This window comes from Adiantum capillus-veneris, chromosome 1, assembly GCF_014529385.1.
Source record: "Adiantum capillus-veneris isolate H3 chromosome 1, ASM1452938v2, whole genome shotgun sequence".
In the NCBI taxonomy this organism is placed as follows: Eukaryota; Viridiplantae; Streptophyta; class Polypodiopsida; order Polypodiales; family Pteridaceae; genus Adiantum; species Adiantum capillus-veneris.
In genome coordinates, this window is record NC_140931.1 from 176351167 (window position 1) to 176370470 (window position 19304).

The 19304-nt window shown below is 45.7% G+C and overlaps 1 protein-coding gene across 1 annotated transcript in view; it reads right to left on the reverse strand.

Annotated features, from left to right (window-relative positions):
- The window catches only part of PRPS20 (chloroplast 30S ribosomal protein S20), a 28300-nt gene extending 11327 nt beyond the window's left edge, over window positions 1–16973 (reverse strand). Inside the window, exons 1-2 of the mRNA XM_086523581.1 lie at window positions 16757–16973; window positions 16511–16689 (exon numbers count right to left, since the gene is read on the reverse strand). Coding sequence (XP_086379707.1) covers window positions 16511–16689; window positions 16757–16898 — 321 coding nt within the window. The 5' untranslated portion in view covers window positions 16899–16973. The remainder of the gene's footprint in view (window positions 1–16510; window positions 16690–16756) is intronic.
- Window positions 16974–19304: the final 2331 nt, after the last annotated feature.

Sequence of the window (19304 nt, forward strand, 5' to 3'; positions counted from 1 at the left end):
ACAACACATCGAGGCACTCTTTCGTGATGAGAGAATCCATACCGGGAGCGAAGCCAGAGACCTCGAGAGGAGATTTCTGACTAACCTCTAGGCGGGCTCTCTCAACAAGAGAGGGACTGATCACATCATGCATACTGCCTGGGTTAAACAATATGACAAAACGTTGCCCTCTCATACGACCATAACATTTAATGAGAGACTCATCAATGGGAGGGTCATGAGAAACTTGGGGCACAGTCATGTTGTCGTTGATTGCATTGACAAAGGAAGGGGGTTCTATGAAATCTTTAGATTCATTCGATTCAAGCTTAGGACATTTCTTTTTATGTGACCGTTAATGTGACAATGAAAACAACGACCTTCCTTAGAATAAGTGCTTTGCTCTTCCCACGTGATGTATCCTCCTAGAATTCCTTGTGCTACCTTTTCATCTGGAGTGAGCTTAGATAGCAATTGTGTTAGCCTTACCCTTAGGTTCACTTTGAGAGTTATTTCCTGAGAGACTATTGGAAGATTTGTTAGAAGAGTTACCGTTCTTACCATTCTTACCGTTCTGAAGGTTCTGAGAGGTACTTGTGGAAGTCTTGTTTTCCTTAGGCTTTCCCTTGTTGTGCTTCATCTCATGTGCGAGAGCAATCGATACCGCCTTATTGAGATCGATTGGATCGAGCACCTCGACATCATACTTGATATACTCGTCCAATCCATAAAAGAATGTCTCTTTGCGCTCATCATCCGACTTGCGTAATTGGGTACCTAGCTGCAGAACACGAATAGCGGAACACATAACTGGCATATCATTTTGCTTGAGACCGCGCCAATTGTCCTTCAATCGTGCGAGGTACTGAGGTGGCATAAACCGCGCCTCGAGCTTGTCTTGGAAATCGGCCCAACTGAAGGAGAGGCGTGAATTCGTCGGCTTCCTCTAGGTGCGCGGCTAACTGTGCCTCTTGCCATGCGTGGTACCAATTTATGGCATCACCGGCAAGGTACATAGCTGCCGTCAAAACCTTGCTATTTTTTGTCTTCTTAGTTGTCTCAAAATAAGCATTAAATTGATGCAACCAAAAATGAATAACCGTGGCATCCATCTTACCATCATACTTACTGAACTGGATCTTCTCTGTGACTGGGTTGTTAGAGTCTGAATCTCGGCTTGCGCCACTTGATGAACTACCAACATCTTTGGCTGGCTCGGACTTCGAGGCAAAAACCTGTCGAACCAATCCTTGAGTGCGGAGGTCCCTTTGAACCTTCGATCGGCCTTGAAGGCCGCTCGTCTTGCTGCGGCTTCCAAGCGCATTTGCTCACGCTCACGCTCCATAGTCGCTTTTCTGTCTGCTTTTCTTTCTTTGCGTTCATCGCGCTCGCGTTCCCTATCAATGCGAGTTGCATCTTGTCGTGACATCATGTCCATCATTGATTTTACCAAGGCCTCCATAGGATTTGGTGCAATCCCTAGCGTAGATGGCGAAAGGGAAGGGTCAAGAAAACCTCCACGGTAAGGAAATTCTTCTTCACTACTTTCATATCCATCACCTCCATGCGAAGTATCCATTCCGCTTCGGGTGATGACCATGCATTGTGATCTTTGGTTCTTAAGTTCACGAGGAACTTGGGTTCTAGTGTGTTCTTGGGTTCTTGGGGGTCTTGAGTTCTTGGGGTTCTTGAGGGTCTTGAGGTTCTTGAGGTTCTTCTTTCACTTGCAATCTGTGTTAGAGAAGGATCTTCTGAAACCGGCCTGTTCAATCCAAAAAGGGCGGTAGACTTTACTTTAAACCTTGATTTAGCTTTCACCCATTATTAGTCGTCTATTTTACCTGTACTTTCAAGACACAACAAAGGGGAGAGGGATACAGGCTGCTAGATTGCACCTGTATGAGTAGACGGACACCAGATTGGCCCCTAACTTAGGCGCCCCTTTCGGTATTTCTTTATTGTTCAAAAGAGGGAATAAACGCTGTGGTTCCCTACAAGCTGCCCCGCACAAACTCGGCTGAATTTCCACTGTTCCAGCCTGATTTCGGCAGCATAACTGTACTAGAACCCTTCACGGTCAGTATTCCCACGCATTGACCGACTTTCCCGAAGCATACGGGCACTTTGCAAAACCTGGCGAGAATCTGCAGCACGCTGAATTCTCTGTTTTCAGCCCTGAAAATGCGCCAGATCGCCTGTACAGCGGTTCCCTTGCGTCCCCGAACCTCCTGGAGGTATTAGGGTCCGTTTAGGGCCAAAACCCTAAACCTGCAAAAATACACAGCAGGCTGTAATTCACTGTTTCGGGCTCCGTTTTGCGTGCCGGTCGCATCCCTAGCAAGTCCTCGAGCTCCCGCACCTGTAGGGCTACTTGCCCTTTGAATCGGACGAGATTTCTGGCGTGAAACCTCTCCGAATTCACCTGTACCTGCGGGGGGATTAGCCGCTAGCTAATCCAGTACCTGTGCAAGAGGCTCTTGCCTCGGCAATCGCGCATGAACCCACACAACTGTACATTGGTCAAATGAAGAGCCCACTAGAGGGGCATAACATACTGCCAAAGGGGAGAGAGAGGGCAGTGCGTAGCGTGCAGGGCATCACTCCTGGCACCGCACTGTGCATAAGAGGGAAAGCAAGCACTCCATAGCTCTTAACCTGTGACAGAGACTTGCAAAATGAGCCTCCCAACTATAAATCACGTTTTTGCCTTCTCTATAAGTAGTAAACTGGCCTCAAAGTGCCAAGTGTCACTCATTTGTGCATTTTCCCGCTTTAGACCCTCGGGTCTAAAAATATCTCACCTGCAGCCTCTGTTGACTTGGCCACAGAGTAACAAAATGATCCCCATGTCAAACTGCACGTAATGACGCGAAGACATTTTCAGGTCCCAAAATAGCAGTTCCCTAAATTTTAGGAGATGCTGCCATTGTATCTTTCTAGGTCATCCGACCCTCTTTGTACACTGCGGCCACATCCAGAACTGAAATGTAGCCTCTGTAGCAAAGGATTCCACTTTGGCTAGTCAATGACCCCACTTGGCTAACCATAGTCCTTGTCCAACCTTAGTGCTCTCTTGCCCTCAGGCCTGGACTCCCTCTGGACAGTTCCACACTAGCTATGCAATGCAGGGCAGTTAGATTTCCCGAGGGGTGTTTCCAAAAAGTGAAAGTAAATAGATAATAAGAAAGAAATCAACAAAAAGGATAGATAGTAGTCACACACTGGTGACATACCCCCCTCTTGAAATCTCAAACGTCCTCGTTTGCATCTATGTCGTACAAGCTCCTAGTCAACATTGATGTATTCAACACCTGTCGACACATGTACGACACATACATGCTCATTGTCAACCCTGGTGTATTCAACACCTCGTCGACTCATGTATTGCCTGCGTGTGAACCCTGTCCCAATGACATAGTGGTAGCTTCACACTCTGCCATTGCTTTGAGTCACTAACTTTCCAATGACAAAATGGTAGCTGCACATTTTGCCACTGTCTTATAGTACACGTTGGATCCCGTAACACTTTCGAGCATACCCAAACCGACAGTTTAAGAATGCAGTTACACATGTACTCTTCAATAGAAGCAATCACTGTATCCTTGACAAACTGACAAGAAATACTCACTTCTATAGCACTAATCAAACTTTTGGACATTCCATAAGAGCAATTGCCAAACTGACAATCTGTACAGCTCTAACATTCATGTAACAGGTATTTAATTTGAGCTCACTTTAAATACCATGTACATCATTTGTTTCAGAAGCCATTGTCACACTGACAATCCATTTAGCTTTGAAACTCAAGGGGTCAAGGTAGGTTGCAAATCGAAGGCTTCCAAGTAAAGTGATAACACAGTTGGTGACTCTGCAAGTTCACCTTCTTCCATCCACTTAGCATCCATTGGTGGATAGTTTCTGAACTTTACCAAGTATCGCCTAGCAACCTTGCCTTTCACTTTCCTTTCTTTGTGTGCCAAAATCTGTTCCGGGACCAAGATCTCGTCAAGTTCCTCGACTTCCGGCTGATCTTCAGCTGGCATATCTTCTGGCACATCACCCACATAGGGTCTGAGAAGACTCACATGAAATGCATTGTGAATCTTCCAACTGTCAGGCAATTTCAGCCTATATGCAACATCACTGATTATGTCGCATACTTGAAAAGGCCCATAGTAACGCATGCTGAGCTTTGGAAATAGTCTTTCCTTGCCCTTCATCTTCTTTAACCTTGCCTTTTCAAAGCGTAAAAGCACCCAATCACCAAGTGAATATACCACTTCACGGCGGTGACGATCAGCTGCTTTCTTTTGCTTTGCCTGAGTCCTTTCTAAGGCCACTTTGACCTTCTTGTACATTTCATCCATGTCCTGAACATACTTATCTGCTTCAAATATCTTGTCCTTTGTATGCAGTATGGGAGGAACTTTCTTGCCACCTTCAACTATCTCAAAAGGTGCCTTGCCAGTTGATGAATGCACTGTATTATTGTATGCATACTCCACCAATGGCAAATACTGCTCCCACTTTCCTTTATGCTCTGACACATAGCACTTCAGCAGATCTAGGACAGTAGAATTTGCCTCTTCTGACTGCCCATCTGTTTGAGGATGAAATGACGAAGAGAATTTGAGCGTGGTACCCATATTCTCAAACAAGCCTCTCCAGAACAAACTAGTCATGCGTGGATCACGGTCGCTAATAATCGACTGTGGCATGCCATGATACTTGAAAATATTGCTCATAAACAAGCGTGCCATCTGATCTGGCTTTATCTTCTTCCTGACAGGAATAAAATGAGCCTGTTTGCTGAATCTGCAAATAATGGTCCAAATACCATCATTTCCTGTCTGCGTTCTCGGAAGATCAAAGATAAAATCCATAGCAATACTTTCCCATGGTTTATCTGGAATAGGTAGTGGTTGCAATAACCCTGGTGCCTTTTGCCTGTCAAACTTGACCTTTTGGCATATTAGGCATTCTCGCACAAAGGCATCCACATCTCTTCTCAATGTAGGCCAATAGAAGAATGTCTCAACCGCTTTAACTGTAGCATCGATACCACGATGCCCTGCATACGGTGGGACATGACTCTCTTCCATAACTTTGCGTCGCAATGGCTTTGTGACACACAATCTGCCATGCATCATCATGAACCCATCTTTAAGAAGATAGTGTTCATGACGTTGTCCATCCATTAGTTGCTCGAAGACCCTTGCAAAATCTTCATCATTTGCATACTGTTCTCTCATATCATCAAGTTCATGATGATAAGGAATCGACACAGCTGAAATTTGTGGCTTCCTTGACAAGGCATCAGCCACAACGTTCTTCTTGCCTTCCACATGCACAATCTGAAAATGGAACATGGACAAGATATTTGCCCATCGCATATGCTTCTCAGATAACTTTGTTTGTGTCAAGAAGTATCGCAAGGTCTGATGGTCCGTTTGGACAACGAAATCTGCACCTAGCAGGTAGTGTTTCCAACTTAAGAGCGCATGAATCACAGCCAGTAACTCTTTCTCATAGACCTGCATGGTCATCTCTGGCCCTTGCAAAATTCTGCTCTCATAGGCTACTACCCTGCCATCTTGCATTAGTACTGCACCAATGCTACTACCGCAGGCGTCGCACTGGACCACAAATGACTTCCTAAGATCTGGCAACACAATGACTGGATCTGAAGTCATCTTTTCCTTTAAGAGATTAAAAGCTGAAATCTCTTTCTGTGTCCATCTAAAGGTGACTGCCTTCTTTTGAAGAGCATGTAAAGGTGAAGCAATCTCAGCGAAATTTCGGATAAACCTTCTGTAATAGGAGCATAGTCCCAAAAAGCTTCGGACATCATGCACCGTCTTCAAATTTGGCCATGACTTGATCGCTTCAACTTTTGCAGGATCCATTCTGACACCATCCTTTGAGACAATGTGTCCCAGAAAGTGAATCTCTTCCAGAAAAAACTCACTTTTCTTTGCATTGATGAGCAACCTATGACTGCGTAGTTCTTTGAATACAATGGCCAAGTGATGCCTATGCTCCTCTTCATTCTTTGAGTAGACTATCATGTCATCAAAGAATGTACCAACAAACTGCTGGTGTGGACGGAAAATTATGTCCATCATCCTATTGAACGTAGCAGGAGCATTTGTGAGACCAAAGGGCATCACTAAAAATTCGTAAAGGCCAAACGTTGTTCTAAAAGCAGTCTTGTGCACATCCTCTGATCTAATGCGGATCTGATGATACCCACTCTTTAGATCTATCCTGCTAAACATAGCTGCTCCTTCTAATTTGTCCATAATATCATCAATTCTAGGTATAGGAAACCTATTCTTGATGGTATTCTTGTTCAGTGCACGGTAGTCGATGCACATACGCCATGAGCCATCCTTTTTCTGCACCAACAACACTGGAGAACAGAATGGAGATGAACTGGGCTGAATCAGCCCCTTTTCTAACAGCTCCTGTACTTGGCCCATTATCTCTTTCTGCTGAGCCGCACTAACCCTGTACGGAGGCTTATTTGGTGGGCTACAGCCTGGCACCAAATCTATCGCATGGTCCTCGGGTCTCTCTGGCGGTAATTGAGACGGTAATGAATCGGAAAAACAGTCACTATACTGTTGTAAAAACATTGACCTTTCTTTATCTAGCACAGATAAATTTGATTCATCACAATCTGACACTTCACGTGCAAAAACCAAGTACGCAGAAAGATGCTTTTTCATTACAGAAGTAATAGCAGAAGCTGATATAGTAGGAATAGACTCCCCTTTAAGCTTTACATCCAGAATGTGAGTCTTTCCCCTGCTCTGTACAGTGATCTTTTTGTTGTAGGCATCCATGATTCCCTGTACACGAAACAACCAAGGAATACCTAACAACACATCACATCCGTCCAGTGGCATGATGTAAAATTCTTCAGCATCTACATAGGACTGGATATGTAGACGCAACTTTCCAATGATGGGTGTGACAGCCTCTGTATGGCCAGGACATGCCAAACCTGCCTCTGCTGTATACCCCATCTCTTCAGGTCTGATTCCCAACTTTGAAGCCAATTCTGGGGAAATGAAGTTGGCTTTGGCACCTGGATCAAAGAAGATAAGCACTGTTTGATCCCTAACCTTTCCCCATGCTCTGCAAAGCTCACTTGCATCTGAATTTGGCTTGTCGCCCACCATATCTGGCACTAGACCAGCCATGGGCTTCTTTCCTTTCCTGTCCTCCTTGTCTTGAGAATCAGCTGGCCTTTTCTTTGTAGGACAGTTGTAAGCAATGTGGCCAGGCTGCTCACATATAAAGCATTTGTTCTCTGTCCTTAGGACCTTCTTTTGCTCTTCTGACTTGCGAGGAAAACGTCTTTTCCATTTCTTTGCTGGTCCTTTTTCTGATTCAGCCGTAGCTTTGTCTTTCCCTGCATTGGCCAACTCCTGAGTCCCTTTAGGAGCCTCATTGGGAACGTGCTTCTTGGCTGAATTTTTCTTGCCTGATCCTGCCTTGACGCCAGTGTTAAATTCACAATCTTCTCCCTTGAGCAAACCATTGCCAGTGTTTGCTACCTCGATGAGCTGCGTCAAAGTAGTGACTTTTGTCTTCGTGCAGTATTTTCTCAATCCTTTGGGTAGGCCACAACAGTATTTTTCAATCTGTTCTGTCAATGGCACAAACCTATAGGGAGTTACTGGAAGTAGAGCTTTCCAAAACTTCCGATTGTAATCATCCAGATTTCTGCAAGTGGCAGCATTAAGCTGGTGCCATTCTGTCATGACATTTGCTTCAAAATCATCAGATAACCATGCTGCTGCAAAAATCTGCTTGAAGTAAATCCATGTGGACGGAGCTTGCCCTTGAAGCAATAAAGTTGTCCACCATTGTCCCGCATTCCCTGTCAAGAAAGTGGCTACCTTGCGGACCTTTGAAGCCTCGGTAAAGTTTCCCCCTGCATAGGCCTTGTCAAACTGCTGGAGGAATGAAAGAGCCTTCTTCCTGTCATCAAACCCTGTAAAGGTCGTGAATGACACTCCTTTGCCACCTTCTTTGTACGGAGTTGGCCTCTCCAGCGGCGTTAAATTGTCATATGGAAGTGACTGAAACATGGGAACACTATTAGGGTTCATCTGTGTTCCTTGGCCGCTATTAACTTGACCTGGAAATGCCATATTTGGCTGCTGATTTGTAATTCCAGCCATACCAAAATTTGCTTGTGGCATCCCAAATTGTCCCTGAGTGCTTTGAAACCCTGGTTGCATACCCATGACACTGTACATGGGGTTAGGCATCATCGTTTGAGCACCCGCAAACACTGTTCCTGGCGTATAAAACTGATTTCCAGGTGCATGACCAGCCATGCTCTGAAATACCGATCCACCTCCAAAATAGCCAGGGTGTACTGAAGGTGGTGGGAAGACCTGTTGCATAGCCTGTAAGTTGCTTCCCTGCCCATTAGAACCAGCTATAGGCTGCTGAAAGGTGGCGGGCTGAATTGGTACAGCTTGAAAGACTGGCATCTCAGCCACCTGTTCTTGCACCTTAGGCATACGTTGTGGAGACTGCATGTTCTCCGTCAAGTGTACAGGTGTTTCCATTGACTGTGCGGTATGAATCACCTGTGTTCGAGCCTTAACAGGCTTTTGAATATGATCCAGTGACCCAACTTGCTGAGACGGAACAGGAGGTTGCAGAAAGGCTAAAAACCTTGGGTTCTGCATTACTTGTGTGAACATAGCCACAGCAGTAGCCAACTGGGTCCTGAATATATCATCATCAGTCTGTGGTGGTCTTGAGGACTCACCCACTTCATGTGTCTGTTGACCCTGTGAAGAGGAAACCTCTTCAGTCACATCATCTGGTCTGTCAGCCATAATTGCAATTCCTTGTGTCTGGTCTATGATCCCCTGTGTCTTCAAGTCCAAAACTGACCAAGGCTCACTTCTATGGGAAAAAGTGATTTAATCCCGTCGATGGAACCATGTAACCGGCCTGTTCAATCCAAAAAGGGCGGTAGACTTTACTTTAAACCTTGATTTAGCTTTCACCCATTATTAGTCGTCTATTTTACCTGTACTTTCAAGACACAACAAAGGGGAGAGGGATACAGGCTGCTAGATTGCACCTGTATGAGTAGACGGACACCAGATTGGCCCCTAACTTAGGCGCCCCTTTCGGTATTTCTTTATTGTTCAAAAGAGGGAATAAACGCTGTGGTTCCCTACAAGCTGCCCCGCACAAACTCGGCTGAATTTCCACTGTTCCAGCCTGATTTCGGCAGCATAACTGTACTAGAACCCTTCACGGTCAGTATTCCCACGCATTGACCGACTTTCCCGAAGCATACGGGCACTTTGCAAAACCTGGCGAGAATCTGCAGCACGCTGAATTCTCTGTTTTCAGCCCTGAAAATGCGCCAGATCGCCTGTACAGCGGTTCCCTTGCGTCCCCGAACCTCCTGGGGGTATTAGGGTCCGTTTAGGGCCAAAACCCTAAACCTGCAAAAATACACAGCAGGCTGTAATTCACTGTTTCGGGCTCCGTTTTGCGTGCCGGTCGCATCCCTAGCAAGTCCTCGAGCTCCCGCACCTGTAGGGCTACTTGCCCTTTGAATCGGACGAGATTTCTGGCGTGAAACCTCTCCGAATTCACCTGTACCTGCGGGGGGATTAGCCGCTAGCTAATCCAGTACCTGTGCAAGAGGCTCTTGCCTCGGCAATCGCGCATGAACCCACACAACTGTACATTGGTCAAATGAAGAGCCCACTAGAGGGGCATAACATACTGCCAAAGGGGAGAGAGAGGGCAGTGCGTAGCGTGCAGGGCATCACTCCTGGCACCGCACTGTGCATAAGAGGGAAAGCAAGCACTCCATAGCTCTTAACCTGTGACAGAGACTTGCAAAATGAGCCTCCCAACTATAAATCACGTTTTTGCCTTCTCTATAAGTAGTAAACTGGCCTCAAAGTGCCAAGTGTCACTCATTTGTGCATTTTCCCGCTTTAGACCCTCGGGTCTAAAAATATCTCACCTGCAGCCTCTGTTGACTTGGCCACAGAGTAACAAAATGATCCCCATGTCAAACTGCACGTAATGACGCGAAGACATTTTCAGGTCCCAAAATAGCAGTTCCCTAAATTTTAGGAGATGCTGCCATTGTATCTTTCTAGGTCATCCGACCCTCTTTGTACACTGCGGCCACATCCAGAACTGAAATGTAGCCTCTGTAGCAAAGGATTCCACTTTGGCTAGTCAATGACCCCACTTGGCTAACCATAGTCCTTGTCCAACCTTAGTGCTCTCTTGCCCTCAGGCCTGGACTCCCTCTGGACAGTTCCACACTAGCTATGCAATGCAGGGCAGTTAGATTTCCCGAGGGGTGTTTCCAAAAAGTGAAAGTAAATAGATAATAAGAAAGAAATCAACAAAAAGGATAGATAGTAGTCACACACTGGTGACATCTTCTCTTCACCCGAGTTCTGCGCTTTTCCGCGGGCGCACCCCTTGGCGGCCTTGCGCTCACACGGTACACCAAGGTTGCTGTTTTCCACCTCACGTCGATTGGCCCGCCACTAAGTGCACAGTCCGCTCTCAATGAGTGAAAAGAGGCACAAGGGGAGACTGGACAAGCCCTTGTTTCTTGGGTTTCCTGTCACTCTTCAAAAACACGATTAGCAATCGACACGCCCAAGTGGACTTGGGTTACGTGCGACCGCAACAAGCAAAAAAAATTATGTGGTTCTAGTGGTTACAGAACACTGCCAAAGCTCTGATACCGATGTAAGGTGCAGCGGAATGAATGTTGAACTTTGCTCAAGATGAGTGCTCCGAACTGTTCTCAAGGTTCCTTTTACTCTTGGAAGGGAGAGCCTTCCGTTCTTAATGAGAGAGTGCAATGGACACAAACAAAGTGAATGGACACTGTGAGTGAAGGTGAGAGATAGAGAGAGAAGAGAATACAACACCAAAATGTTGTCAAACCCTCCTCCGAAGGCCCCATTCTCTGTGGCGAGAGTGGTCTACTTATGATAGCACAAATCTCTACAATGCTTGGACTTGCCAACGATGTCGACGACGATGAGGACGACGACGAGACGGGCTGAAATCTGAGAATGCTAAGGGCTGAAATCTGCAAATCCTTATCTGCTGAATTTTGACTCTATGTCGATGACGATGTCGATGATGACAATGCAACGACGACGCGCTGAAACCGCAGATGCTGAAATCTGCGTTTTCCGGGCTGAAACTGCAAACTTTGCGGGATCTAACCGTGCGGCGAGAATCTACTGCGGGAAGGTGAGATCTGTGAGGTTCGGGGGTTCTACTGTGGAGTCTGACAACTGAAAACTGAAAACGCTGATGCTTGTGGGGATTCCGTGGCGAAGATCTGCAAAAACGCTGAAGTGCCTTGCAAATGCAAAAACACTAGGGCTGATCTTTGTCCTTGCGGTGGAAATCTACTAACGCTTGGGAATCTGCTGCTTCTTGCTGTCACCAGTGTTGCCAATGCAAAAACACTGGCTGATCTGGTGCAAAAACGCTAGCCTTTTGCTGTGATGCAAAAACGCTAGGCCTCTTGGGGGTTCTACTAAGAAGTTGCCTGTTGAGCGAGTGCTCCTGCTGCCTCTTCTCCCAGAAAGTGCTAGCGCTAGGTTTGCTTATATACAAACTTAGCAAAATTGCCCTACCTACTTTCCAACAAAAGTCACTTAAAAATAATAAGTGAAAAATGTCAAAAATAGGGAAATAGGTCTATGCATTGTAAAAATGGTACTGACGGGATCTGATGGATTCTGATGGGCATACTGATGATCATGTTGTGTGCAACCGGAGGATATGCATCTACTCTAAGTGTCTGGGCATGCACGGTCTGCGAACAGACTCACAAAAGTGCCAGATCACTTTCTATTCTAGACTGACTTAACTGAACTGAACCTTGGTCATGTTGTAGCTTGTCCACGGACACATAGGGTTGGATGTGTCACGTGACAAGAGGCAAGCGGAGGGGATCACTTCCTGGCATTGCAGATCAGCCCCAGTCAAGGGCACCCTCCCTTGGGCACCCTAGGGGGCAGCCCTTTGAGCCAGGCAACCAGCGGGCAGAGGAGGGGCAGCCCTGCGTTTTTGGGCAACACCCTCACCAGCGATTTTGGTGCAGCCGATAGTCAACAGAATGAGCAGTAGCCCAGCGTTTTCCTTAGGCAGAGAGCAGTGCTCAGAGTTCATCTCTACGATGCATTACCACCTCAAGGCAGCCCTTCACTAGATTTGTGCCCATGCTATAGTCAGTTTCCTCGACCGAGATCTAGATCCACATCTAGATCTAACCAAGAGGAGATGCACCAGATCTATGCTCTTAGAGCATGTTGGAGGTTATGTACATGTCGAGGCCGTGTCAGTGGTCTCGTGAACAGGAGCAGCTGGCAGTGTCAGTAGCAGTCGCAGATGTGTGTGTCTTCGATTCTATCCATTGGCATGTCAGTTCTATGTTGGACCACCCTTGGTCACTTGTATGAGCAAATTGTTATCAGCATGGAGAGCCTTTGTCACAAGACGGGCCCCACGTGCCAATAGAAAAGAATAGACTGAACAAACTTTTAGCACTTCAATAACAACTGAACTAAGAGAGAGAGACGACACACGACACGGATTGGCAGAATTCCACTCCAAAGAGTATTCGCCCCAAACCTTGGCGCCTCTTTCGGTATTTCTTTAAATTGCATCAACAGAGTACAAGCCGGTACTCTGACTCTGCACGTTCTCTAGGAAGCATGCTAGAGAATGAGCCCTAACCTCATATTTAAAGGCCATTGGCCTGAAAAACAGTGACAATAAAAAGCCTTCAAAACTCAAAAGCTTCTGGTCCAAAAGCAATGCCAAAAAGCTACCAGCGCATTTTGCGGAATTCCGTACAACTGCCACGTCAACAGTCAGCGCAAAATGCGGAGCGTCCGTATAGCTGCCACGTCATCATTTTTTTTATTTTATTTTTTTGTGGTCTTGATTATTTTACTTCCTTTATGTCATCGGGACCCCATCGAACGGGGTCACCATAAGTTGGTAGGACTTCTTCTTCTGTTACTTGTTCTTCTTGGGGTTTAGGCCCCTCGGCCAAGATCTGCAAGTTGGCTCCATTCTTCAGGGCTTTGACACGTCAGCAGTTTGTGACATCCCCCCTTCTTGAAAGAAAGTAATCATCCGCGATTACAGCATATCTGCAAAACAACTCAAGTTAGCTCAAAAAATTTCCAAGGGACAATCTGTTTGCTCTTTTTTTTTGGTTTAAGGAGTTGGCTTCTCCTTTCGGCTCTTTTGATCAAGGAGTTGGCTTCTCCTTTCGTCCAGATCGGAACTCTTGATATTCCGGCGTAGTAAAACTAGCCATCACACCTAGACCGCAAAGATCTTCCACGCATGTCTTGATGCACTAAAATTACATACCCAAGCAATCTCATCCAATTAGGAATATTCACTGGTTGGCACATCACAATGCAACACAAATGTTCACATATGCATGTTACAAGACAAAATAAATAGCGCCGTTGAGCACTTCCCCGATACAAACGGTCTGCGGTATGAAGCTACTCAACAACTACCTCGTCACTCCCCCCACAAATAATCTAAAAAGGTCCGGGCCATGAGCTCAAAAGACTGTACAACCAAACGCTCCCCGCAGCAGATCCCCGCCGCACGGTCAAATCAGCCAGCGTTTTCAGTCTCAGCCCACTGTTCGCGGATTTCAGCATCTGCGTTTTCAACCCATCGCCGTCGCCATCCTCACCGACATAGTGTCAGACTTCAGCAGTTAGCAGGTTTTCAGACTTCAACCCCTAGCGTTTTCAGACTTCAGCCTGTCTTGTCGTCATCATCATTGTCGTCGACATCGTCGGCAAGTCCATTGTACCAAATTGTGCAATCAATAGCATATACCTCTCTCGCCATAGAGAGGGGGGCCTTTGGAGAAGGGTTTGACAACCGTCTGGTGTCGTACTCTCTCTCTCTCTCTCTCTCTCTCTCTCTCTCTCTCTCTCTCTCTCTCTCTCTCTCTCTCTCAACACCTTCATTCACAGTGTCATTCACTTTGTTTGTGATCATTTGCACTCTCTCTCACTAAAGGAACGGAAGGTTATCCCTTCCGTAAGTAAAAGGAATCCTTGAGCACAGTTCGGAGCACTCATCTTGAGCAAAGTTCAACATTCACTTCCACTACACCTTACAGTTCATTGTGTGTTTGAAATCTAGTCAATTTCCATTGAGCAATTAGCATGCTATTAGTACGAATACAACTCTCTTTCATCCACCTTAATCCTAATAGAGGTTCAACATGGGTAGATCTCCATGTGCACGATCGTCGGAAGCTGAAACCAGAGAAAAAAAGCATATAGCACAAAAGGGATCACTGTATCACAGTCGTTGTCAAACCGTTCATAGAACCAGTGTAGACAGATGTTCAATGGTAAGATCCTAAACTGACCTACATTGTAAAACCGTCTCCACTCACGATGAAACCCTCGTAGGAGATCTCGAATCCACTACCAAGTATGAGTCATTGACCTTCCACTCACACAAGAGGGAAGTTGCAATCTCTTTATTTTATCGATCAATTATCGAGGATACAATTATTCTATGTAACCACACTCAATTCATTATAGCTCAGACCCTTGACCATTATTTGAAAGTTACTTGAATAGAAAGCAAGTTAAAAGTCGTCTGCTAAAACAACTAAGCATGAAAGCACCTAAAATTTATCTATTTTATCATCAGCACCCCATTAATAAACTCCATCAAAAAATAAGCCACATCATCAAAAAAAAAGAATCGGCCATTTGTACACTCCAGACATCGCTACGTGCTAATTAGGCCAAGTTATTTCGGCTATGGCCTCTATCCATTGAGTACTACCTTGTCACCAAGGTGGGGCTGTCTTCTTGGTCCAATGCGTATCACCACATCAAGTTGTGGCAAGAACGCATTGGAAGTCTTCTCAAGCAAATGCAACTTGACTGCGTAAACTAGCAATATAAGAGCTCTCCCTCTGCCCATGGGTTCCTTCACACCCTTCACCAATATGCTCTTTCAATGGATTCACTTTGGAGATCCAAAGAGGACCCTAGGATTTCGCCTACGAGACTGTCTTCTTACTTGAATGTTTTCTATGCACTAGGATCACATTCCTGCACTCATATTTTTTGCGTTGATGTACTCTCCCTTTCATGTGCAGTCTCAGCCTATGCCTTTTGTTACGCTTTGACGAAAAGCCCTCGTAATGGATATTCAAACAATACAAAATGAGATGAAATTGTAATTTTCCCAAGCACTATATCTATCCACCAATCAACCATACGAGCATACCAATAACTCGTAGATTGTAGAGTGCAAGCCCTTGGTATATATGCTAACATATAAACTATGAGGGAATCTATGAGTGCAAGTGGGATCCTAAAGACAATTAGTGCCTTATAAGACCATACTTTATGAGCCATCAAACAAAGTTTGTATAAGACTCCGGTGATGATGGATAAAGTTTGCCATGATAAAGGTATGGGCTTGAATTGTAAGAGCATTTCTACGAGCACAAGAAAGGAGTCAAAATAAATTCAACAAGACCCTAAGATAAATCATAAAAAGGCTGTTATCAATTGTGTTCCCCATTCTTATCATATTATTCCTGTTGTATGTATTGCATCATTCCATAAGAAGCAGTGCAAAAGAGTAGAACTATTTTCTTTAACATTTTTTCCCAAAAACTTTCAGCATTCTCTTGAAGGTGTACCCCTTTTTTAGAATGTATAGAATAAAAACAGATTTCTATAACGTAAGTCACAAATTTTGGATTTCAAGAAACAAAAAAGGCAGAATTCAGAAAGAGGAACATTGAAAATGTATAGGACATATGAGACATATCGATCTACGTTTACTCTGGCTCAAGGCTTTAACTATAAATATCTACTTCTCAACGCAAAGGAACTTGGAAATCTTAAAATCTTAAATGTCCAGATGTAAGTAGTACACGGGGTCCCCAAAGAGTCGGTCTAACGGTAAGGCTTTGGCCTCTCAACCTACGGGTTGTCGGTTCAAATCCCCTGTTGGGCCACACTCTAGAGGGACACCTTGTGCTCACCTGGTGTTCACGTTGCTAGGGCCATTGCTCTTGCCCTTGGACACTCCAGTGCATCCTCCTCCTGGGGTGGGTCACCCGTGGAGGAGGTTCCTAGCTGGTTGCTACGAATTCTCTCCGTCGTTCCCAGCTAAGTGGTGAATCAATTAGGTGGCCATGGTGATGCCTACGCATGGCTCTTGCCCGATGGTAACATGGGTAATATTTGGAAGGGATAAGCGCCTCCCCCTGTGGGCCCTCTGGCGTGTGGAGGATTTGCAATTAAAATGTAGTATTGATTTGCAATTAGTGGGCACCTTCTCCTGCTTTTGATTTGCAATTAGTATTACTGTTGAAAAGACTGTGATGCCAAGCATTCATAGACCAGAAAAATATTTTTACACGCACAGGATACTAAGAAGTGAGCCTCCCTCTCTCTACCTTCTTCATGCGAGTGCGAATCTCTGATTTACGAGCCTTGTTACGCACGCGCCGTTTCTCTGCTTGACGAGCTCTCTTGACAGCAGAATCAGCCTTCGTTTTCTGGGTTGGAGCAGCTGCGGCAACTATAATAGATGAACGCCGTCTGACGTTGGAGATGGAGAATCCCCTAAAGGCCACTGCGGCAACCCAGGCATGTAAGCAAGATATATGCGAAACACATGAACGGGGCAAAGAGGGGCATACCGTGAGCTAGTGGAGTAATGGCGAAACTGTGCGAGGAGGCGAGACGCAGATTTCCAGATTTGGGAGGAGAGATGGAGGCGGAGGAGGAGGTCGAGGAGTGGAGAAGGGAGAGGCGCGAAAAAGGAAGCGTTGCCACTGCCATGGCTACCCACAGTGCTGCCTTATCCCCTAGCTACCAGTCGCATCAAAATGGGGCTGAGCTTATTAAGATTAAGAGCACCATTTTGACGTTGCTGTATAACATCCAGGGAAGAGGATATCTATACTTAGGCGCGTGTCACATTGGGACGGGCGCCCATGGGGATTTGCAGGCAGTGGCAACCTTTTCATGTCACATTGGGTCAATACTGAAATGTTGGCAATAAATAGGCTTCAGCGAGCAGGCATTGGCCAAGTGGTTTGACGAGTGCGTTTCATGTTACAGGACAAGGCTCAAGGCCTCTATCGCGCTCTCCCGCCCTCACTTTTTCAGTTGTCCACCACTTTGAGAAGATGGTCGGGCAAGCGAGGCCGCCCCTCTGACAATACCTCGCGGCCAACTTCGCTTTTTTTCACCGACGAATAACGGTGCGCCATCTCAGCTTGGACCGCATTTGCCTGCCCCAATGTGACACGGGCCTTATAGTATAGCCGGCCGCCTCTTTCGAAGCCCGCCTCTCTCTCTCTCTCTCTCTCTCTCTCTCTCTCTCTCTCTCCCGCCCCCCCCCCCTCCTCGAGCATCAAACCCTGTGCTCCGGTCTTCAAGGCGACATCACCTTCTCTCTCTCTCTCTCTCTCTCTCTCTCTCTCTCTCTCTCTCTCCGCTTGCTGTCTCACTTTTGCTCAAAGGTCACTGTCGCGAGGGCGCCGGAGTCAGGAGACGCAGGTGGGGGGGGGGGGCGGAATTCCCTCCCCCTTTATCTATTAGTATAGATATAATGGACCTTAAAAATCTATATCTATACTTATATAATGTCTATATACTTATATAATGGACCTTAAAAGTTTCAAGCCCAAAGAGCCCATCCACGTGTCGAACATTGGAAGCCTTTCAAGTTTGAATCTTTTAAACTTTTTGAAAAAAAAAGGAGTTAACGTCTCCAGCAATTCAGGCGTTGACCTTGCCTTGGAAATAAAAACGGCTGTAAGCTGCACGGTTGCACCCAAAGCCTCGATGACTTTGCCTTGGACCTTAAAATTGCCTTGAATGCTTGCTCAGAGAGAGAGAGAGAGAGAGAGAGAGAGAGAGAGGGTGCAGCTTTGAAAATATTAAAGTCGATGACGGCTATGTACTATGAGAGAGAGAGAGAGCATATCGTTGACAGCTGAATGCAGGGTGTTGTTGCAGGTAGGCATGTGTGTGTGTGTGTGTGTGTGTGTGTGTGTGTGTGAGAGAGAGAGAGAGGGAGGGAGAGAGCCGTCGAAAAATTGCTTCACCTACCTCCGAGAGACACTAAGAGAGAGAAGCCAGTGAGGAGTTGTTCTCTGCGTGTTTGAGAGAGAGAAAAAGAAGTTTCTGTTTGTACCTATGCCTACGCTCGCAAGAGAGAGCTCTCTGCATGCGAGAGAGAGAGAGAGAGAGAGAGAGAGAGAGAGAGAGAGAGAGAACAACAACTCGACAAACAGTTGCTATGTGCGTGTGTATTTGAGTGAAGAGAACGCGGCAATCGACAGTGACGATCAGCTCTCGCCAACGACGTGTGCAGGTGGCTATGAGAGAGAGAGAGAGAGAGAGAGAGAGAGAGAGAGAGAGAGAGAGAACTGCCTTGCTTGCACTGTGCAGCCACTGGAGGTAACGTGTGTGTGAGTATGTGAGAGGGAAATATGAAGCGGCGTGTGTGTGTGTGTGTGTGTGTGTGTGTGTGTGTGTGTGTGTGTGTGTGTGTGTGTGAGAGAGAGAGAGAGAGAGAGAGAGAGGAGAGAGAGGGTCGGGATGGGTTAGGTGGAGGCAGAGGCAAGGGGTTTGTGCATGACACCTCATATTGTGGGTTGGCGAGCTCACAAGCAGGCAACCAACGGTCTGTGTGTGTGTGTGTGTGTGTGTGTGTGTGTAGCTGTTTAAATCTTAACTAATAAGACATAATTGAATTTTTACATTCAAAAGACAGCTGGCCAAGGAACAATGAACAAATAAGTACAAAAATAACTCGGTATCAGAATTATTTAGGTACAATGATTGTAGGAAAGAGATCCTCTTTCAGTTAGACCAGTAGTAAAAGAACTTCCCCATTCTTCAGTGAGTGCTTCATCAAGTAAGGTTGCTTGCCAAAGAAAAGAAAACCCTCCAAGATAGGATAGAGTCCTTACCTGCATCCATCCAAACAAGACAACAATTCAGTTAGCCTTGGATGTGTTTTACAGGTATCAATGGATCCTATCAATTGTTATCCATGTCCATCTTACAAATTTTATTTACTTTAGACAAGCTAGGTTATTAATTAGAACTTGTATGATAGCAGTCTTTTACTTATTATATCAAAAGATGAGTGTTACCTTCTACCTTTTATACTGAGCTGTGAAGCCCACCAAGAATCCATATATCAATTTAATCATAGTGAGATCTATTTTT